We start from the raw sequence: 16,613 nt of genomic DNA, 5'->3' as shown, positions 1-16,613 counted from the left end.
TTTCTTTTAAATCATGAAATGACTCACTCTTCTCAGCTGAAAATAAACCTGATGGCGGCTGCGGTGGGGAGCTGTGACAGAGCTGCTGGGGCCAGCCCTGCCTTCGGCAGCCCCTGCTGGCTGCCAGCACCCAGACCCCCTCCCCAGGGCGGGGGGGGGGGGGGGGGGGGCTGCTGCGGGGGGCTCAGGTGGCCCTGCCAGGGCTGCTAATGGGGCTAAAGTGCTCCTAAGGGGGCACCGCCATCTGCACGGCCTCCAGGGCTGTGTGTTTTTGCACTTAGAGCATGTGGCTCCCGGCTGCGGAACACCCGTGTGCCCCCTGAGTGCATGCCTGCATGCCCCATGCACCCAGGGGGGAGCACGGGGGGCGCACACAGGGATGCACAAGGGTTTTGCCTTGCCTGGGGTTTGCCCCCAGCCCCGAGCTGGCTTTTGCATGATGGTTTGGTGTCGGGAGCTCAACTCCGCTGCCCCCCTCAGTGCCTACCAGCCGTTTCCAACACCTCCAGGCTGGGGGAGACACAGCAGGCGCTAGGCAGAGTCTTCTGTAAGATCCCCCCCTGCCCTCCATGGCCTCTCTGGCACAGCAGCTGGGTGGCGCATGGGGGTCCTGGGGGCTGGCCCCCGATGCCGTGCATGACATAGCTGTTTGCTCCTCTTGGCAGGGACCCCCACATCAGTGATGAGCCAGCTGTGCTCCCCAGAGCCAGCCCCATGGCAGGTAAGACACCCTGAGTCCCCCCGGTACCCCACACACCCTGTTCCCATGCCCGATATGTGGGTGCTCAGCACCCTGGCAGCATGCATCACCCTGGTGGATGGCCAGTGGCTCGCTGGAGCAGCCGCTTTGCTCGTCTGACTGCTGCTCCCCCTTGCTCCCCCGCAGCTTCCCAAGATGGGCAGTGGAGTGAGGGCGACAAAGACCCCACACTGACCAAGCTGGAGGGGTCTCATGGCCCCCCAGGTGCTCAAGCGCAGCCTGGCCCCTTGGTGCAAACGTGCCTCCTCCGGAACCTGGAGATGGATGCCCTTGCCCAGACACAGACCCTGCGCGACTTCGAGCAGGTGAGACCATGGGGTGCTGGGACCCTCCCGATAGCACCGCCAGCCCCCGCCCTCAGCACCACTGGTACTTGCAGGATACATGCCAGATCCCCTGAGTGCACCAGTGGGGTGAGGAGGGCAGGAGGGGGACGCGGGGCAGGCGGCAGTGGGCTGGGGAAAGGGGGCTCAGCCCCCCCGGGCGTCGCGCTCCCCCTCGCCGCCCTCCTGGCTGAGACACGCGGGGGCCGCGGGGGCTCAAGTTTCATCACCCGCCTGTCCCCGTCCTCCCTGCTCCAGCGACTCCTCAAATAGCTCTGGGAAAAAAGTAGGAAAGGGGCCACGGTGGGGCTGGCCGGCGGCGGGAGCTGTGGCAGGCAGGGACCCTGGGCTGTGTCCCTGCGGCGCCATGTGAGGGGTGCCGGGATGTCCCCCCCATGGAGCGCTGGCCATGGCTAACGGGTACCGCACGCTCTCCCAGCACCTCAATGACCTTAAGAAGGAGAATTTCAGCCTCAAGCTCCGCATCTACTTTCTGGAGGAGCGTGTCCAGCAGAAGGGAGAGGGCAGCCGTGATGATGTCTACCGGCGGGTGAGCACCTGTGGGTGACTGGGATGGGTGCCCGATGGGGGGGGGGGTGTCCCTCTCAATGCCCTCTCTTTGCCGGGAGGGGATGGGGCCAGGGGACTGCAGCCAGTGGGGGTGGCAGGGAGGGCATCGGGCACGGCACTGGGGCTGGGGGAGCTGCTGTGAGGGAATTTGCCTCTTGCTGCCCTTGACAGGAGCGGGGAGAGGGGCAGGGAGGGCACCCCCAGCTCAGTGGGGTGCCCAGGGTGGGTGGTGGTGGCGCTTTGTCTACGGACAGATGGAGTGGGTACACCCCATCATAGTGCCAGTGGGCTAAAATACCACCTGTGCCACCCAGTGCCAGGAGCACCCGATACCCTGCCATGGGATGGGGGACCCCCATGCTGCCTCTGATGCGTTCCGGTGGGCAGCAGTGCTGGGGGGTCCAGGCAAGCATGGGGGGATCCTACCCATCGCCCTCCCGCCCCACAGAACATTGAGCTGAAGGTGGAGGTGGAGAGCCTGAAGCGAGAGCTGCAGGAGAAGCAACAAGCCCTAGATAACAAATGGTGAGTGGGGCCAGCCAAGCCCCTCACCCTGGGTGGACGCGGCACCTATGCACTGTCTGCGGTGCTTGCATGGGTGTGGGTGGGGGGGACGGGGGTGTTCTGCCTGCACCCCGTGCAGCGGGCAGCGGAGGACTTTGCAGTGGGGCTGAAGGGGTGTGCAATGGGGCTGGGCACTCGCAGGGCTCCTCTTACAGCCCCGGCGCCAGCCAAAAATAAAGGGCAACACCTGTTTGGTGGGGGAGGACAGCGCCGGGGCCGGGGGCTGGGGGTGTCCCACCGTGGGGCACGGCTGGGCTGGTGGGGGCACAGCAGCCGGGGAACTCCTGGTTTCAGGAGCATGGAGGGACTGCTTCAGTGGTTTGGAGCCTGAGCATGGTCCGGTGTTGCTGGAGGAGCCGTGTCCCCAGGGCAGCAGCGCTGGGAGGATGCAGCACACCCTGCCAGGGGTCCTGCAGAAACAGCACCCACGGCATGGGGGATGCTGGGCTGGGGTCATGGGGGTGGCACAGTTCGCCAAGCCCAGCTGGTTTAGGGTGAGGGGTTTTGCAAAGGGAGGCCATGCCATGCCATGCCATGCCATGCCATGCCATGCCATGCCATGCCATGCCAAGCCATGAGACCCTGCACCCTGCTAAGCCATGCCGTATCATGCTATGCCATGCTGTGCCATCTCATGTGCTGTGCCATAGCACACAGTGCCATGGCATGTGAGATGCCATGCCATGCCATACTGTGCTGTGCCATGCCATGCTGTGCCTGGCAGGGTGGCCACGGAAAACCAGACAACCCGCAGCCAGGCAGCACTCCAGCAGCAGTATGAGGAGCAGCAGCGGGAGTCAGAGCACGTCTATGAGCTCCTGGAGAACAAGATCCAGCTCCTGCAGGAGGTGAGCCTGGGGGTGGTGGGAGCTGGGGGGGGGCAGAGACTGGTGCCTGGGGGCTTACTCCACTGCCGTGCAGGAGGCCAGGCTGGCACGGAATGAGGCCGAGCAGGCCACGGCACTAGCCAGAACTGAGGCGGAGCGGTGCCGGGAGCTGGCAGAGAAGCTGAAGGAAGCTGCGAGGACAAAGGATGAGGACAGGAGTGATGACGGCTGCAGTGCCATGGCCCAGAGGTGTGTGCCCAGGATCCATCTCCTCTATGCTGCCAGCCTGTGCCCTGTGCCGGTCCTCGGAGGCTGCTGAGGGGCTGTGCTGTGCAGGGCTGGAGGGCTGTGGGCATCCAGGGGGGTGGAGGGGTCACCCCAAGGGGAGAGAGCTGGGCTGTGGGGAAGGGGGAGCAGCCCTGAGGCTGTTCTGCTTTGCCTCAGAGATTGCCCCCGCCAGCTGTCCCCAGGGCCGTCCCAGTCCCTGAGCATCCACTGCCCTTCCCTCCATCTCAGGAGGATCTGCGAGCTGACCCAAGAGCTTGCCGCCAGCAACCAGCTTGTGGAAACGCTGTCAGCCGAGAAGCGTGAACTGCAGCAGCGCCTGGAGGAGCCCCCAGCCGTGGGGGCACAGGTGGGTGCGCAGGCATGGGGGGACCCCAGCCCAACACCCTGGGGAGGAGCGCACCCACCCAGGGCTCAGCTGGCAGTTGTCATCACTGTCCCCTGCTGGGACATGTCCAGCCTGGCAGTGCTGGGTGTTTGCACAGCTGGGTGCTGGGGGGCAGGGGGCCAGGGGGACCCGGTGGGCAGTGTCGGGGGGAGAGGCCACCAGCCTGCACCGTCCTTCAGTGGGTGCCACTGGTGCCTGCGTCCGTCTGCCATTTAAATCCCAGGGTCTTAAAATACCCCTGGCAGCCCGGCACGGTGCCAGGCGGGATTTCGGGGTTACAAGGGATCAGAGCAGCGTGTCCCTGGCAGACGCACAGCTCTGTGCTGCGCCTTGGTGGCACAGCACTGTGCCCAGCAGCTGTGGCCATCACTGTGTGAGCTGTGCACACAGTGGTCTCGCGGGGGGACCCCGGTGTGTGCCCATGGGTTGGCACGGGGCGCTACACAGGTACTGATGTATGGGTGCTGGTGGCCTTGAGCCATGGGGTGTGGGCCCCCCCAGCTGGCGCTGGGCACTGGGACTGGACACTGGCATTGGCACTGGGACATGGCACCGGCACTGAGGACCTGGCACTGGGATAGATGCTGACACTGGGGACAGGCACTTGAGACATGGTGCTGGCACTAGGGACAGGCACTGGGACAGGCATTGGCACTGGGGACCTGGCACTGGGATAGGCACTAGCACTGGAGACAGACACTGGGACATAGTGCTGGCACTGGAGACAGACACTGGGACATGGTGCTGGCACTGGGGACAGGGACTGGGGTAGGCAGTGGCAGGGGGGACCTGGCACTGGGGACAGGCACTGGGAGAGGCACTGGCGCTGGTGCTGGGCACTGGGACATGGTGCTGGCACGAGGTACCAGCACTAGGACAGGCAGTGGCACTGGGGACAGGAACTGAGACATGTTGCTGGCACTGGAGACAGGCAACTGGGACATGGTGCTGGCACTGGGATAGGCAGTGGCACTGGGGACAGGAACTGAGACATGTTGCTGACACTGGAGACAGGCAACTGGGACATGGTGCTGGCACTGGGATAGGCAGTGGCACTGGGGACAGGAACTGAGACATGTTGCTGACACTGGAGACAGGCACTAGAGTCATGGTGCTGGCACTGGGGACAGGCACTGGCGCTGGGGACAGGCACTGGGAGAAGTGCTGGCACTGGGGCTGGGCACTGGGAGAGGTGTTTTCACTGGGAGTGGTGCTGGGCATGGTGCTGGCACTGGGCACAGGCGCTGGCACTGGGGCTGGGCACTGGGACATGGTGCTGGCACGGCAGCCAGGCACTGGGAGAGGCGCTGGCGCTGGCGCTGGGCACTGCCACTGGGGCTGGTCCCCGGCCCCGCACGGTCACCGCGGCTGTCACGGTCACGGCCGGTGGCGCGGCCGCAGCGCCAGCCCCGCGCATGCGCGACACTCGCCCGTAGCGACTACAAGCCCCGGCCGGCGGCGCGGCGGGCGCGTGCGTGGAGCTGCCCGCCGCCATCTTGAAATCTGAGCCACAAGCCGCCCGCCGCCGTGGCAGGAGCATCCCCGGCGGGGCAGGGGGGCAGCCCGGGTGAGGGGCAGCCCCGGGGTGGGGCAGCTGTGAGAAGGGGGGACAGGGGCAGCTGTGAGGAGAGGAGGGGGCAGGGGCAGCTGTGAGGAGAGAGGGGGTGCAGCTGTGAGGAGAGGAGGGGAGGGGGTGCAGCTGTGAGGAGAGGAGGGGAGGGGGTGCAGCTGTGAGGAGAGGAGGGGGTGCAGCTGTGAGGAGAGAGGGGGTGCAGCTGTGAGGAGAGGAGGGGAGGGGGGCAGCTGTGAGGAGAGGGGGGGCAGCTGTGAGGAGAGGAGGGGAGGGGGGCAGCTGTGAGGAGAGGAGGGCGGCTGTGAGGAGAGGAGGGGAGGGGGGCAGCTGTGAGGAGAGGAGGGGAGGGGGGCAGCTGTGAGGGGAGGGGGGGCGGCTGTGAGGAGAGGAGGGGAGGGGGGCGGCTGTGAGGAGAGGAGGGGGCAGCTGTGAGGGGAGGGGGGGCGCAGCTGTGAGGAGGGGGGGTGGGAGGCAGTGTGGGGACAGCCAGGAGAAGGGGGCAGGCCCAGGTGTGGCTGGGCTGAGATGTGAAGGAGATGTCTTAGGGTGGGATGTTTCTGTAGGACTAGGAGTCCTGGTGTGTCACCCCCCTCAAAAGCGGGGGGCTTGGTGGGGTGAGAAGTGCTGGTGGGCCCAGGGCTTGAGGGAGCTGTGCCCCAGGAGATGAGCCTAGTGAGTGGTGGAGGCCTCAGGAGGGTCTCTTGAGGGCCCCCAGAAATAGGTTTGGGTGCTGGGAGGGAGGGAAGATGAAGGAAACCTGCCGGATCTGTGCTCGGGAGCTGTGCGGCAACCAGCGGCGATGGATCTTCCACACAGCGGCCAAGCTGAACCTCCAGGTGCTGCTCTCCCATGTCCTGGGCAGGGAGCTGTGCCGGGATGGCAAATCCGAGTTCGCTTGCAGCAAGTGTGCCTTCATGCTGGACCGCATCTACAGGTTCGATACTGTCATTGCGCGCATCGAGGCCCTCTCCATCGAGCGCCTGCAGAAACTGCTGCTGGAGAAAGATCGCCTCAAGTTCTGCATTGCAAGCATGTACCGCAGGAACAATGAAGACTCTAGCACAGATGACAGAGCTGGGGATGGGACTGTGGACCTTTCTAACCTGCCTGATGTACGGTATGCTGCCCTCCTTCAGGAGGATTTTGCTTATTCTGGATATGAATATTGGGCGGATCAAGATGAGCACAGCCTGGAGCCACACAGTTGCCATGCTTCAGAAGGAGCAAGTAACCGCCCACGGCGTTGCCGTGGCTGTGCTGCGCTGCGGGTGGCTGATGCTGACTATGAAGCAATTTGCAAAGTGCCACGAAAAGTGGCCAGAAGCATCTCCTGCGGGCTCTCCAGCCGGTGGTCAGCCAGCATGGGCAATGAGGAATCATCAGTGTGTGACGCAGCGGAGTCCACCAGCGCCAGAGTGCCTGTGGATGGGGAGAGCATGGAGGAAGGCACGCCTGCATCCTCTGTCGAGTCCCTGGACACAACTGTGGAGGCCAGCCCCCCACAGCAGAAGGATGAAGATGCAGATAAGGGAGTGAAGGGGAATGGGAAATGTGACGATTTCTCAGATGAGCGCATGACCCCAAACTCTTCGCTGAGCGGGAACAGGCTGGAGCTGGCCCTCAGTTTGATCAAGGCTTTGGACTACAAACCCCTTCAGAGCCCCCGAGGCAGCAGGCTACCTATTCCTGTGAAGTCCAGCTTGCCCCCTCCCAAGCTGAGCCGCGACTTGGCAGATGGCAGCACTTCTGCTGGCTTAGCGTGTGCTAGTTCTGTCTTCCTGAACGCAGACAGAAAATCCTTTTCCAGAGCCCCTTTGGGTCTTCCCCTGGAGATTTCTGAACTTCAGGAGCTGTGGGATGACCTCTGTGAGGATTATATGCCGCTGCGGGTGCAGGTAGAGGTCATTGTGCTGCCATTCAGTTGGGCAGTGTCCCTGTGGCTTGATGCTGAGCCCACTAGGGATTCTTCTGTGCTGAGATAATGCAGATAGCTGCTGAACCCAGGACTAAGAATAGGCAGCTCTGTCCTTTTTAGGTGTGCTGCCTCTCTCCTCTGTCATTCTCCTGTCATCTGTTTCCTCCTTGTGTTCTGGGAAATTAACCTCCTCCCCCCAGCTCCCACCCCCCACCCCTTCATCAGCTCTCCCTGTCAACGCAGCCTGCTGGATGGGTCTGAGCTCTTCGTGTCCTTTGTCATTTTTCTGCTGAGAAAACACTAGTTTCACTTCAGCTTTCTCTTTAAAGTCAGTATGCCTTTTACCCACAACCAAAGGGAGCATTTTAAGCTTCTGGGCATGTGTTTTCCAGCAAACTTGTTTTCTTTGTGCCTGGGTAATGGTTTGGTGTCAGAATGCCTGCCTCCAGAGCCCTGCCTCTGCAGATCAGGTCTCCAACCTGCCTAACATGCAGATCTGCACAGGGATCTGTGGCGCGTGCCCTGAGGAAAAGGTGTTTTCCTCGTAGGTGGATTTGTGCCAAAGGATGACTTCAGGGTTGGTATTCTAGATAATTGGTTTATTTTCTGATCCTTTGAAAAGATTCATCAATTAGTGGCAGGTGTTGCTGAGGTGATGAAAGCTCCAGCTTTCGTGGGACTTCCTGGTGCTGTTACCTGCCTTGATAGTAGTCCTTCTGTCGTTCTGGATTGCTTCTGTTTTGCTGGCCTTAATGAAATCTTCATTAGTATGCAGTCAAAAAGCTGAACGTGTAACTCCTTTACCATTTTCCTTAATGAATAGAAGGCCTCAGTCAGCTTCAATTCAGGAATATCCATGTCAGCCTAATTGCGTTCCCATTAGCAGCCTTAGTGCTGTCTAATGCTGTAGCTAGCCTGCGGGATTAGAAAAATGCTTGTTTATTACTATGGCAACTGTGGCTGTGCTGAATTACGCTTCCAGCGCTGCTTGCTGTCTGGTCCACATGGGCGTTTCCCAGAGCTTTCCCCATAAAAGCCTGCTCAGAAATGTTGCCAGGGAGGAACTTAGAAAAACTAATTTTCATCAGGTGCACAAAGGTGTCATGATGGCAGCCAGCAGCTGAAGATGTGAAGCGGGACATTGATGCTGTTCCTGTAGTCTGTGTTGCTTGCTACTAATTTTCACTGTCAGCTACATGTTTGCAGTATGAAAATAAGCTTTCTCTTAACAGAACACGGGCACAATCAACGTGGCACATTCATGGCTTGGCTTTGTGTCATGCATCGCCATCCTCGTCTGGGAACTGCATCTGAGGAGTTTCTCCAGCCTCTGCCATCTGACAGTCCCAGCCAGGAATTCATCCTGGGGGACTTTTTTACTGCCATGGCAGCAGCAGTTGTGGTCTTCGGTGCAGATTCTGGCAGAGGGGGGAAAGGACTTAATCCTTTGGATGACTTTAACAGCAAAAATGAGACGTCAGATGCAGCTAGTAGACTAAATAGTTCTTGTATAAATTATTTTTCTTTCTCTTTGTACAAGCAATGCTCTTTCTAAAAGGCAGGTGCTGCTTTCCAGTGATTTTAGTAATGTGGAAGGAATATATAGGATATGTGGGACCACAGGTCCCTTACTGCTTTTGGGAAACTGCAGTTCCTTAAATTTACTGCTGTAAGCTACAATGACTGAGAGCAATCTGATGTTGGGGTGTGTGACCTTGTAGGTACTGTCGTCTTGGATGTTTTATTGAACCAACAATTATTCCCCTTCAGCACTGCAGCCCCAGGAACATGCCACCAAACCAGACTTTTGTCACACAGTCGCAGCTGCCTGTGGTGCCATGCTGGCAGTGAGGGAAGCATTGCCCCTACTGACAGCTGGGCTTTCACCCACTGTTCTGGGCAGATCACAGCTTGGCAGGCTTAGATGCTGCTGTGATTATTTTTCTTATTTTTTAAAGGAGTGTTCTGTCTAGGTTAGTGTGTGTTAGTGTGACACTGCGGGAGCTGTACTCGGGAGAGGTTCAGTAAAATGGTGACGCAGAAAAAACTGCTGGGGGAGCCATGCCCTCGATATGGCTGCAGGGAAGCGCAAGGGAGGGAGCTTGGGCTTTGGAACTTTGGACTCTGGAACTGGCTCTGCCTTTCCCCTCCCTGCTCTTAGCTCTTTGCAGGCTTTCTACTTTTTTTTTTTTTTTCTTTGGAATGTGCAAATTGTGAGGAAAGGTGATTTTTTTTCTTCCCTCGCTTTTTTTTTTATTTTATTTTTTCCCCCCCATCAACCTTATTTCAAAATAGCTACTGTGTGACAGATTCCAGCAGCTCTCCCTGTCTGATCCAAAGCCTTCTGGCTGGGCAGATTTGAAATTACTTGCTATGACTGTTCAAGTTTTCACTAATATCTTAACAAAACATCAGGGTAAGGGGATTCATTGCTTCTTTATGTGAGAGGTGATGCGCAGGCCTGGGGGAGCTCCCCTGTGCTGCCTGTCTCTCCCAGAAACAGCGTTTCTGTGACTGCTGAAGATGAGGATTCAGCCTGATAGGGCTAATCAGAGTTGGCTGTTGTTCTTCCTGTGCTGCGCTGCCTGGAGCTGGTGCTCTGGTGTGCGCTCTGAAAAGCTCTGCCATGTTCTTGCAGCTTCTGTGCTTGCCAGAGCTCTCGTTTAAGACAGAAACCAGTAGAATCAATCTCATATTGCTGATGATATTCAGAAATACTTAATGAGTCCTGTTAGGGCTGGGGTGGGTGTCTGGGCTTGGTCACTGCTCTGAGGAGTTAACAACTCACTAGGCAGGAGGTAGCAAAATAGTAAGAAGGGATGACAAGGGATTAGTGTGTGCTCAGCCTGGCAGACCATGTGTCAGAATGTAGGCCATTTGCATTCTCAATAAATGGGTATGTGTGATGGAAAAAAAAATCTAAGCAATGGCACTGAATTTGCTACGGTTTGTGCACTTGGGAAGGAGGGGAGGTGTCAGGGATGTGGCTTGGGTGTGGGGAGCAGATCAGTCATCAGCCTGCAGACAGTGGTTAGAGCCAGACAAGCTGCTGGGCTCAGATTAGGGAAGTGAGGGGAGACAGGGAGTCCAGCCAGAGTCTTGGGGCCGCAGGGCACTTCTGGCAGGTCAGGCAGAGAGCTGTCGGGTGCCAGCCTGCCACCCAGGTGAAAGGAGACACAGGCAGCATGATGTTTTGGAGACAGAAAAGCACAGTGGGGCATGCTTAAGCCCAGGCTGCAAGGTCTTTGAAGGCTGACAGCTGAATAGAAGCAGCCAGTGCAAGACTCGAGCCATTTCTCTCTTTCTTTCACTCTTTCTCCCTCCTCACCAGGATGTGCAGGTTGAACATCAACAGCCGGCTCCAGGTGACCCTGCAGCAGAGGAGCATGTGTCTGATCTGTGTGCTGCAGAGCTGCAGGGCAAAATCCAGCAATTTGAAGCTGCCAACAAGGTATTTCTTCATGATCAGCAAATTCAGTGCCTATTGAACCTGATTTAGTTAGTGCTGGAGGGTGCCTCTTAGCCTGGCTGGAGGCAGGCTTTGGCATCTCTATTCCAGCAGGGGTGTGTGCTGACACAAGATTCTCAGGGCTGGTATCTGCCAGCTTGAGTTAAAAACATTTTTTTTCTGCAACTGGGCTGTGTAAATTTTCCATATTTTTGCAAACCATTATTTTGGAAGAACTTCCCACTTGCCTGGTGAGCCTTCAGGGAGCTGGTGATGGAGAGAGGCAGCACAGGACTCTCTTCCTGTCTCTTGGATTTGCATGGGCTGAGCCTGGTGCAGGAGGGAATGGCACCTGCCTTTGAGACAGCTGCTGCCTTTTTCCAAGCAGTAAGGGAGATAAGCGCAGAGCGGGTCCTGCTTTCATTTTGATTTAAAGGCTTTGTTAGGAAAGAAATGTGCATCTGAGTTGTCTTGGGGCAGATCAAATGTAGCATGTGTTGCGAGGGGTAGATGTTCTTAGTTATGTCCTTGAACTCTAAGGTAAATTATACCCACTGGGAAAACAAGAGAGGTTAAATGAGAAAAAACATCCTGTACCTGAGCTAAGAGGTTTCAAGTGATTGATAGTAATCAAGCTCTTTTGTGCTATAAAAGTACCTGGCAACTTTTGGAGTTCTGTAAGTAATAGCAACAACAGTGGGTGAGGTTCTGGGGTCTCTTTGTGCGCATTGCTAGGCTCTTCAATCATCTTTTAGGTACTGAACTCTAACACATATGCAGGACATAACAAGTTGATTATATAATTTCCAATTGCCTTGACGGAAAGACATCGATGGGATGGGATCTTTATTTGAATCTCGGGACAGCTGTTGAAGCTGCCTGGGCCACAAAGGTTGACAGGGCCAAGAACCAGTAAATGCAGTTGGAAGTGTTTAAACAGGTTAGGGGGAGTGTCTCCTGGAGAAGAGATAACAGGGCAGGTGTGTGATTTAATGAGCAACAAGAGGAAATCATGTGGCAGCACCAACTCCTTAAGAAACTGAGGCTTGAGTAAGTTCCGAGAAAGTTGTATGTCATCCAAGGCAAAGAATGCCAACAGGCAGCATGTTTAGAAATACTAACAAGTAGTTGCTTCAATGCACGACGTGCACTGCATCATGAACATTATGGTGAAAGCAGAGAACTGTCCTAGAACTGTTGGAGGTGGTAGTCTTTTTAAGGTGAAAATGTCAAAGGCAAAAGTTTCTTAGGTTGTATACCAGCCATAGAGACCAGTGAGATGTTCCCCTTTGCTCTGCAGCTGTGCTGTTGGCATGCTGGCACTGGTTAGACTCTGTTGTGCTGAAACCGAAGTTGAGGCTAAATAAGCCACTGATCTGATCAAATGTAGAATTATCTAGACCGGCAGCTGCTGCAAGAGTGCCTGGGTGGTTGGAGGCAGTAAGAGAAGGGGCTGGAAGAACACTGTAAATTTGCAGCTGCAGTGCTCTGGAGGACCTCAGAAACAAAGGGGACAGTTTTTAGAATGTGTAGCTTTTCCATATTGATTTTTTTTCCCAGATCTCTTAGGAGGTTTTTGGGTTGAAGCAGCCGCTTTCCTCTTCAGGGAACAAAACCAAATGATAGAAACTGGGAAGGCCACTGGGCAGTCCAAGCAAGACTCTCCTGGAGTATGTGGGCGACAGTAGGATATGTGAACCCAAGCCTGGAACCTCTGCCCTGCACGTGGGCTGCATTGGAGGGACCAGAATCACTGGATCAGTGGTGTGGAGGGACTGAAGGCTTTGTTTTTACTCACTGGTCTCCACCTAGCTCAAACAATATTTACAGGCTCTAGAGGGAGTCATGGTGATCTTGATCTGGTGAACACCTTGGCAGTGTGGACTTGAGCAAGGAATGAGGGAGTCCTAAGGTTGTTTATGTAGAGCATTAGGCAGGATTAAAAAGCCAACATATTTCTGTCTTCAGTTGTTACAGGAAAAGCTGAGTGAATTGAGTTTTGAATTAAAATCTGCCCAAGAAACATCGCAGATGCAAGATCTTACAATCCAGAATCTGAATGAGGCCCTGAAGAGCAAAGAGAGTAAGGTAATAGTTTTGGGTGGACAGGGTGGTGGTAACCAAAAGAGGAAAGTGTGCTAGCCCTGTAGGCAGTGACTGGAAGGGAATGCTTAAGCTGTTGCTGGGCATCCTGAATCTCATTAAATTAGTTCTTGTGAAACTCTTTCATGCGATGCCGACATGTCATAATCCATGCTGGAGGCTTGGGATCGGAGTGTTTGCACTTGGTTTGGCAATGACTGACTGGGCTTCCTATCCTTTGACTTGTAGACAGAAGAGCTGTACCGTATCATTGAAGGGCAGAATGAGACGATGGCCAAGCTACGGGACAAGTTACACAGAAGCCATCTGGGACAGTTGCAGGTATGTCCCTGGAAAGCCTCAAATACATGAGGTTTTTTTCTGCAGGGATCCTGATTTTTAAATCCCTCTTGTGAAGTGAATCTTTCAGTTTCTCTGCTTGCTGCTTTTGTTAGGTGTCAGAGAACCTACTCTCATCCCAGGAGCAGCAAATGTCACTGCTGGATCTTCAGAACACACTTTTCTGCACCAAGCTGGAGATGCAGAAACTGAAAAGAGCTCAGCACCAGAAGGAGCATCAACTGGCTGAAGCCAGGAGAGCAACCCAGCTCCTAGAGACCATGGTGCATGAGGAAGAGCAGCAGAAAGAGGCAACCTGGAAACACAACCAGGTATGACAAGCACTTAGCCTGGAAGTCGCTGGTTTACATGACTTAAGAAGCACTGATGTAGTCAGTACTCTGCTGTCGTTCAACATTTCTGCCTACATCAGTCTAGGCACACTTGGCTAACCCCTTGTCACATGCGGCAGGGAGAATGCTCCAGCCTCCTTAGCTTCATGTCTGAGGATTTAGAATCAGCAGAGACACTTGATAGTGGGTATGTTGTCACTTGTCTGTCTTTGGCTGGTGCAAATGTCCCATCTCTTTGCAGTGTTACAAAATTAATGCCCACCGCTGCACAGGTTAGCTGTGATTGACTGTAAAGCTCTGCCTGTGGCCAGAGCAAGGGGTTTAGATGGATGGATGCCCCGAGAAATGAATTCAAACTTGATCACCGTGGAAGTGTGTGTTTTGAGATGTGAAAGCTGTAATATTACAGAGCATTTTGAGTTGTTCCTGCAGTTCTTGTTGCTCTTGGCTTCTTCAGATTGACCTGCTCCTTACAGGTCTGTCGAGGACTGACTGCCAAGATATATGCTTTTTTTCCCTTGCAGGAGCTGCGTGCTGTGGTGCAGCAGCTAGAGACAGAGCTGCAGGACAAGGCTCAGCAGCTCCAGACAGTGGAGTGGGAGAAATGCCGTGAGCTGCAGGCCCAGGAGCAGTGTTTTCAGCATTTGAATCAGCAGCTGGCTCGCAAGGAACAGCTTCTGCAGGTGAGATGCAGAAAGATTCAAGTTGAGCATAACTAGCCAGGGCCCCTACTCCTCCTTTGGTATTTGGCAATGCAAAAGTCAGTCTGTGGCTTTCATGCATGCCCTTTAAAGAAGGGAAGGAAAGAGATGCTTCTGGGCTCCCAAGATGAGGAAGAACGCACAGGTATCAGAGTGCATCAGCCCACAGCAATGTCTGGTGGGGCCTGGCATGTGCTAGTCAACCAGCCCCAGCTGCTGAGACTCCACCACCCTTTAATGTGTGGGGTAGAGCAAGTGCAGGGTGGATGTAGTTAGCCCTGGTTCTCCTGTGCTGCTGTCTGGGGGGTTTCTGGACTGACAGTTGTACTAGTGGCATGTATGTGACCTCTAGGAATCGAGGGAGCTTCTGCAGTGCCAGCAAAGCTTGGACAAGAGCCCTGCAGCCATGAATGCCATGCTGGAGAAACTGCAGCAGCGAGTCAGCGACAGGGACGCTGCTCTGGAGGTGAGCACAGTCTGTGGTGATGCCTCAGTTTTCCCTGATGCTCAGCCACTGGGCTACCGTCAGTGGTGCAGCCCTAGGCTGATGCCAGGGGTGACCAGGTCTTCCCCATGCTCTTCATGGCTCAGCCTTCCAGAGGAGCTCTCTGAAAGGGAGAAACGAGGTGCGTGGTGGGCTGCAGAGCCCTACTAACCCATTCTGAGCAGTGGCCCCTTCTCACCCTAGCGAGCAGTAGATGAGAAGTTCTGTGCCCTGGAGAAGAAGGAGCAAGAGCTGCAACAGCTCCGTCTCTCAATAAGGGAGCGTGGAAGTGACCTGGAGAGACTGCGCAATGTCCTGTCCAGCAACGAGGCCACCATTCACGTGAGTGCTTGTACCTGGGCATGCAGAGTCCAGCCTGGCTGTGGTGTGGTGTGAGACAAACCTTCCTGTCAATGCTCTGGTTGTCACTGGCAAGAGCAGCTGCAGGGCGCTGGCCTCCCTCTGGCCCTGTGTGTGGGGTGAGTTCCTGGGTCACTTGTGTTTCTGGGCTGGGTGTAGAGGTGAGTGTGGTATCTGGAGAGGGCAGGGGTGAATCTACGGGGCTCCACTAGCAGGAGAGACTGGTGCTTCTGGTTCTGCTTAATTCAGGATAAAGTCTCTGTCTCTGATTGAGCTGCTTCTGTTGTGGTCCCCAGAGCCTGGAGAGCCTCCTGAAAGCCAAAACCCTGGAACTAGAACAGGTCTCTGCAACCTGCCAAAACCTCCGCTGGCTCAAAGAGGAGATCGAGGCCAAATCCTGCAGCAGGCAGAAGGAACAGGAGGGGATCATCCAGCAGCTGCAGACCTGCCTGCATGACAGGAACAAGGAAGTGGAGGTAAGGCCTTAGCTTGACTTCGTGAGCCTTTAGCCAGCGTGTCTGCAGAGAGAGTGGTCCCAAACCAGAGCCTCCTGGCTGCCTGCCTCTGAGGACGGTCCTTGTGCCTGTGCCTTGGAAGCTGTCTGCTTTTGGCACTTGTAAATACCTGTGCTTACCGAGATGCTGCTCTCTCAGCTACACCCAGGCCAAAGAACTGTTCATCCTTGAAGAATTTGCAGTTTGGTGGTAGCGACGTGTCTCCATCTCTCCTTTCCTCCCCCTTGTCCAGGAGCTTACAGCAACTCTGCTGTGCAAGCTGGGCCCAGGACAGAGTGAGGTAGCAGAGAAGCTGTGCTTGCGTCTCCAGCACAAGGAGAAAATGCTGCAAGATCTCCTCAGTGACAGGAACCGTCAGACTATGGAACATGATGCTGAAATCCGGGAGCTGCTGCAGGCTGTGAGCACCAAGGAGCAGCAGAGCAGAGTGAGTTGCATGCAGTGCCGCAGTGGGGAGGCTGGGGTGGATGGCACTACCTTGCATTAAGCAAATAGAAGCTGCTCTCTAGCTGCTGTTGGTGTAGCATGGCGAACTGCCGAGTGCTGAAGAAGCATGTGAGATGCCATGAGCCATTTCTAAGTTGTTCTCAACCCATCACGTGGGAGCAGTTACAAAGCAGCAGCTCTTGTAGTGGTGTTCAGGTATCGGGTCCCTGTTGTTAAGTGGACTGGGTGGGGGTTTTGTGTGTGATGGGGAAGGAGGTGCAGATGCTCCTGGGCTTGGGGCAGCAGAGGGGTTGTGGGAGAGTTGCTACTTCATGTGGGTGTTGCCAGACCAGAAGGGAAGACTGAGCTGTTTCTTGTGCAGCGCAGAAGTCTGAGGAAGCTCTGCTTATTGCTTCTTAACTTACACGTTAGTCACACTAGTGCATGATCCTGGGCATGTAAATGTCACTTAGAGCCACAGTTCCTACTCTTGCACACTGGGTGCAGTTTCAGTGTTACTCAAGATACCTTGCATTGAGTTTTCTTTGTTAGAGAGGGGGCTAAAAGGCAAGGCAGTGCCTCCTCCTCATTGCCTGTCCTCTGCCTTTCTCCTCTCCTGAATGGAGTGAGAGAGTCCAAGGAGCTTGCTCCTGTGTAGGTAGAGGGGTTGCACCTTGCTGCAGCTCTCTCACAAGTAGAG

General features: G+C 55.7%; 1 protein-coding gene across 9 annotated transcripts in view; it reads left to right on the top strand.

Annotated features, from left to right (window-relative positions):
* LOC102046635 (myomegalin) overlaps window positions 1–16,613 on the top strand; it is a 35,789-nt gene that overhangs the window by 3,242 nt on the left and 15,934 nt on the right. For 5 of the 9 annotated variants that reach the window (XM_055724395.1, XM_055724398.1, XM_055724397.1 and 2 more), the window contains exons 1-10: window positions 5,756–7,185; window positions 10,537–10,656; window positions 12,622–12,741; window positions 12,985–13,077; window positions 13,191–13,406; window positions 13,952–14,110; window positions 14,481–14,594; window positions 14,817–14,954; window positions 15,269–15,448; window positions 15,720–15,914. In XM_055724395.1, coding sequence (XP_055580370.1) covers window positions 6,037–7,185; window positions 10,537–10,656; window positions 12,622–12,741; window positions 12,985–13,077; window positions 13,191–13,406; window positions 13,952–14,110; window positions 14,481–14,594; window positions 14,817–14,954; window positions 15,269–15,448; window positions 15,720–15,914 — 2,484 coding nt within the window. In that variant the 5' untranslated portion in view covers window positions 5,756–6,036. Of the gene's footprint in view, window positions 1–665; window positions 722–886; window positions 1,066–1,522; window positions 1,634–2,101; window positions 2,179–2,941; window positions 3,066–3,138; window positions 3,294–3,560; window positions 3,679–5,195; window positions 5,285–5,755; window positions 7,186–10,536; window positions 10,657–12,621; window positions 12,742–12,984; window positions 13,078–13,190; window positions 13,407–13,951; window positions 14,111–14,480; window positions 14,595–14,816; window positions 14,955–15,268; window positions 15,449–15,719; window positions 15,915–16,613 lie in introns of those variants that run through there. The other 4 variants (XM_055724400.1, XM_055724399.1, XM_055724401.1 and 1 more) reach the window with 4 other exon arrangements.

Source organism: Falco cherrug, chromosome 12 (assembly GCF_023634085.1).
Source record: "Falco cherrug isolate bFalChe1 chromosome 12, bFalChe1.pri, whole genome shotgun sequence".
NCBI classification, from domain to species: Eukaryota; Metazoa; Chordata; class Aves; order Falconiformes; family Falconidae; genus Falco; species Falco cherrug.
The sequence above is the reverse complement of the archived record's forward strand: the minus strand, read 5'-3'. Positions and strand labels throughout refer to the sequence as shown.